Source organism: Mus caroli, chromosome 5 (assembly GCF_900094665.2).
Source record: "Mus caroli chromosome 5, CAROLI_EIJ_v1.1, whole genome shotgun sequence".
Taxonomy (NCBI): Eukaryota; Metazoa; Chordata; class Mammalia; order Rodentia; family Muridae; genus Mus; species Mus caroli.
In genome coordinates, this window is record NC_034574.1 from 295076 (window position 1) to 298821 (window position 3746).

General features: G+C 39.5%; 1 protein-coding gene and 1 pseudogene across 2 annotated transcripts in view; both read left to right on the forward strand.

The window, feature by feature from the left end:
- Fam133b (family with sequence similarity 133 member B) overlaps positions 1-3746 on the forward strand; it is a 28296-nt gene that overhangs the window by 14757 nt on the left and 9793 nt on the right. For both annotated transcript variants that reach the window (XM_029477890.1, XM_021163241.2), the window contains exons 4-8: positions 844-918; positions 1033-1065; positions 1466-1528; positions 1951-2043; positions 3405-3455. In XM_029477890.1, the coding sequence (XP_029333750.1) occupies positions 844-918; positions 1033-1065; positions 1466-1528; positions 1951-2043; positions 3405-3455 (315 nt within the window). The remainder of the gene's footprint in view (positions 1-843; positions 919-1032; positions 1066-1465; positions 1529-1950; positions 2044-3404; positions 3456-3746) is intronic.
- Positions 3520-3639, forward strand: LOC115031253 (annotated as a pseudogene).

A 3746-nucleotide genomic window follows, 5' to 3' on the forward strand; every position in this document is an offset into this window, starting at 1 on the left:
TTTTAATAGCTGAGTAGTACTCCATTGTGTAAATGTACCACATTTTCTGTATCCATTCCTCTGTTGAGGGGCATCTGGGTTCTTTCCAGTTTCTGGCTATTATAAATAAGGCTGCTATGAACATAGTGGAGCATGTGTCCTTCTTAACCAATTGGAACATCTTCTGGATATATGCCCAGGAGAGGTATTGCGGGATCCTCCGGTAGTACTTTCTTAAAGAAATAGACTGATCTTTTCCTTATAGTAAAAATAAAATCTATTTTATGTTTCACTTTAATAAGCCAAGAATTTGATCATAGTACTTTAGTCATTAAAGGGTCTATATTTTATGAATATTACTGTTAAATATTTGAAGTCAGGTTTGTGAGTAAATGAATACTTTCTTATGAAAATAAGAGAAGAACTCAGTAGAGACACTTGCTTGAAAGCCTGGTGATCTGAGTTTGGTCTTCAGAACCACATAAACATGGAAGTTGAGAACCACCTGTAGTTATCCTCTGACTTCCACACATGTACCATAGCATACATTACACCCATGTATGTGTCATGCCCACCCACTATAAACATACTTTTATCAAAGTTCTTTTAAAGCCCGGGTGTGGTTGCACACACCTTTAATCCCAGCACTCAGAAGGTGGAAACAGATTCGAGGATAACCTGATCTACAAAGCAAGCTCCAAGACAGCCAGGGCTACACAGAGAAAGCACATGTTACACAGACATGCACACGGTGAAAATGAGTGCATGCTTTGTTTGAAAAGAGCAAGCTGAGGTAGGGAGTGCTGATAGAGCAGAGACGGCTTGCTGACTTGTAACCGTATCTTCCTTTTAACCTTTCTGCAGAATTGGAAGAAAGAACTAGAAAAACATAGAGAAAAATTATTAAGTGGAAATGAGAGCTCATCCAAAAAGAGACAGGTAACACCACTTTTTGTTTACTGTCACTTTTATCATTGGTTCATAATGATGTGTTAATAAATTCATTTGAGAATCACATCCACTTATTCAGGCTTGCGTTTTTTTTCTACTTAGAAAAAGAAAAAAGAAAAGAAGAAATCTGGTAGGGTGAGCAAAAGTTTTCTATTTTCTAAATGTTACAGCTAAGGGCCTATAAAGCAAAGTAAGAAAGATTGGGTTTTCCTTGTATGCTAAAGCTAACTTAGACTGTGGATTCATCACGCAGCCAGAGGTCCTCTGGCTGTGATGGGTGGTGGTGTTCTCTCTCTCTCTCTGACATGAAAGAAGTGCTGCTGCTACAGAGGACAGTGTTGCTCGTTGCTGCACTTGTTGTTTTGTTGAGCTTTTGGGGGGAGGGAGGTGACTTTTATATTTTAGCTTCTAAATCCTATGAATATGGCATCTGTTTCTTAGACACTAGATTGAGTTCACTAAGTGCTTGAGAGACTTAGTAAAAGAAACCAATTCCTGCATCTCACAAGCTTTAATTGTTTTGTGCTTGGTCAAGTATTCGTCTTCTTCTTCATCGAGCTCTGATTCTTCCAGCAGTTCTTCAGATTCCGAAGATGAGGTAAGACTCGCTGGGATGCTTTTGAATGTCAGAGGGACTCCTGTTGTGAAATTGCTGCTAGACATGTTGACATTTTTATTTCAAATAATTATTCATAACTTAGAGTACCATATATGAATAATGAGATGAGAGCTTAAATATTGGTGTTTCTTTTTTTAAAAGTTTGCTTTGTTCACTTAAAATAGTAGATTCTTTTAAATTCTAAAATGCTTTTGACTCATTGGGTGGAATTATAAGCATATAATTCAGATCACTTGACTCTTTAAATAGAAAAGTATTGTATTATAAATATGAATTGAGGAAAATATGTTCATAAGCTGGTCCTTTCATTATGCTCTGGTCATTACTACATTCATATTAGTTAAACGGATAGATTATATTCTGAAACAGAAAGCAAATGCTTCTAAAAATGTTTTATGTAGGATAAAAAACAAACAAAGAGAAGGAAGAAAAAGAAGAGCCGTTGCCATAAGTCTCCTGAGACCTCGGAGTCGGATTCCGATTCAGACAGCAAGGTGAGACTGCACTGGACTGCTGAGAGCAAAAACGTGCCCGCCGCCTTCTGTCTGCTCTTCCTGTCTAGCATCACTTCAGTTAGAAGGAGCACATTTGATTTGAGTTTTGGTTTTTTTGAGACAGGGTTTTTTTCTGTTATAGACCTAGATCAGGATGGCCTCAAACTCACAGAGACCCCCCCCTTCCTCTGCGTCCCGAGTGCTGGGATTAATGGGGTGCCCCCACCACGCCCAGCGACATTTGACTTTGTACTTTGAGGTTCTGCACCAGTCGACTGGTGTATTTAATGCTGTACATGTGGCATCTTTTTATCTGCAGGTACCTTCTTCATATGCATGTTTCTATGTTCCCAAATCTCCATGATAGTGTTTTCTCTGTTTTCAAAATAATATTTATAATTCTAGGCAAAACAAACAAACAAACAAAAAAACACATTAGAAGTTGAGCTAATTACTTTTTGATGCCTAGCCTAGTATGCTTTCTTTTTTTTTTTTTTAACCTAAATTTGTTCTGTGCTAAGAGTCTTTTTAAAAAGTGTGCAGTGGTTTATAAAAGTGTTGATTCCAGTTGCCAGGTCTGTATCGAGTGGTAGACAGCGTGCGGTACCTGCACCTTCCTTAGTTACACTTGTTTATTCCTGTTGGAGAAATGTGATAGCTTGCCTGGTATTCATGAAAGAGACCCTGGGTTCAGTCCTCAATACCAAATGAGAGAGAAAGGACACCCATGGAACACTGGGGCCTCAGGAAACTAAAGGTCCTATTGTGGTTTGTGAAAGAGCTTCACTCACCCCAGGAAGATTTCTTGTGTAGAAAGTCCTCAAAGACTGTTGGTTATCTCGGATGTCTTTAAGGCAGCAGTCCTATGATGGTGATAGCTAGTGTGGTGTTCATGAAAAGCCTCCTGTGTGGTAGGACCTGTGTAGACCTGTGAGGGTTAATGCATGCAATCCTTTCAGCTCGTGGATGAGGATAGAGGTTAATCACTAGACCTAAAGGAATTACAGAATTCCTGATAAGGACGGTAGGCTAGTCAGATTGGTGGATGGCAGAAAGCCACATGGATTATAGACCTCCAGTGCACGAGGCCACCAGAGACAAAAGGCAGTGGCGTAAAGCCCTAAAGTAAACACATGGGTATTGTTTTAGGGGAACATAGGTTTGTTTTATTCAGTGACATAAGAGAAAAGGCCTGTTGTCTTATGTGCAGGTATGCATAAAATAGGTTGATCTTTTATTTTCAGAATAAAGTGCTGATACTGAAGTAAATTTTTATTAGTCAGGAGTCAAATAATTTTTGGAAGGGCTACACTTACTTACACTGTATTTTCTACATTTAAAAGTTATTTATATTTGTTTAGGATGGTTCAAAAAAGAAAAAGAAGTCCAAGGATGTAACTGAAAGAGAAAAGGTAACTATTTTTACATTGCCTTGAGGTAGGCTCTCATATAGCACTTAATAACTTTAAGAGATGAGTCTATGGCCATAGCATCCTGAACGGCGCCGGATCTTGTCTGGACTCTGAAGCTAAACAGGGTCGGGCCTGGTTAGTAATTGGATGGGAGACTGCCTAGGAATACCAGGTGCTGTAGACTTTGGCTGGGGCAGTGGTGGCGCATGCCTTTAATTCCAGCACTTGGGAGGCAGAGGCAGGTGGATTTCTGAGTTCGAGGCCAGCCTGGTCTACAGAGTGAGTTCCAGG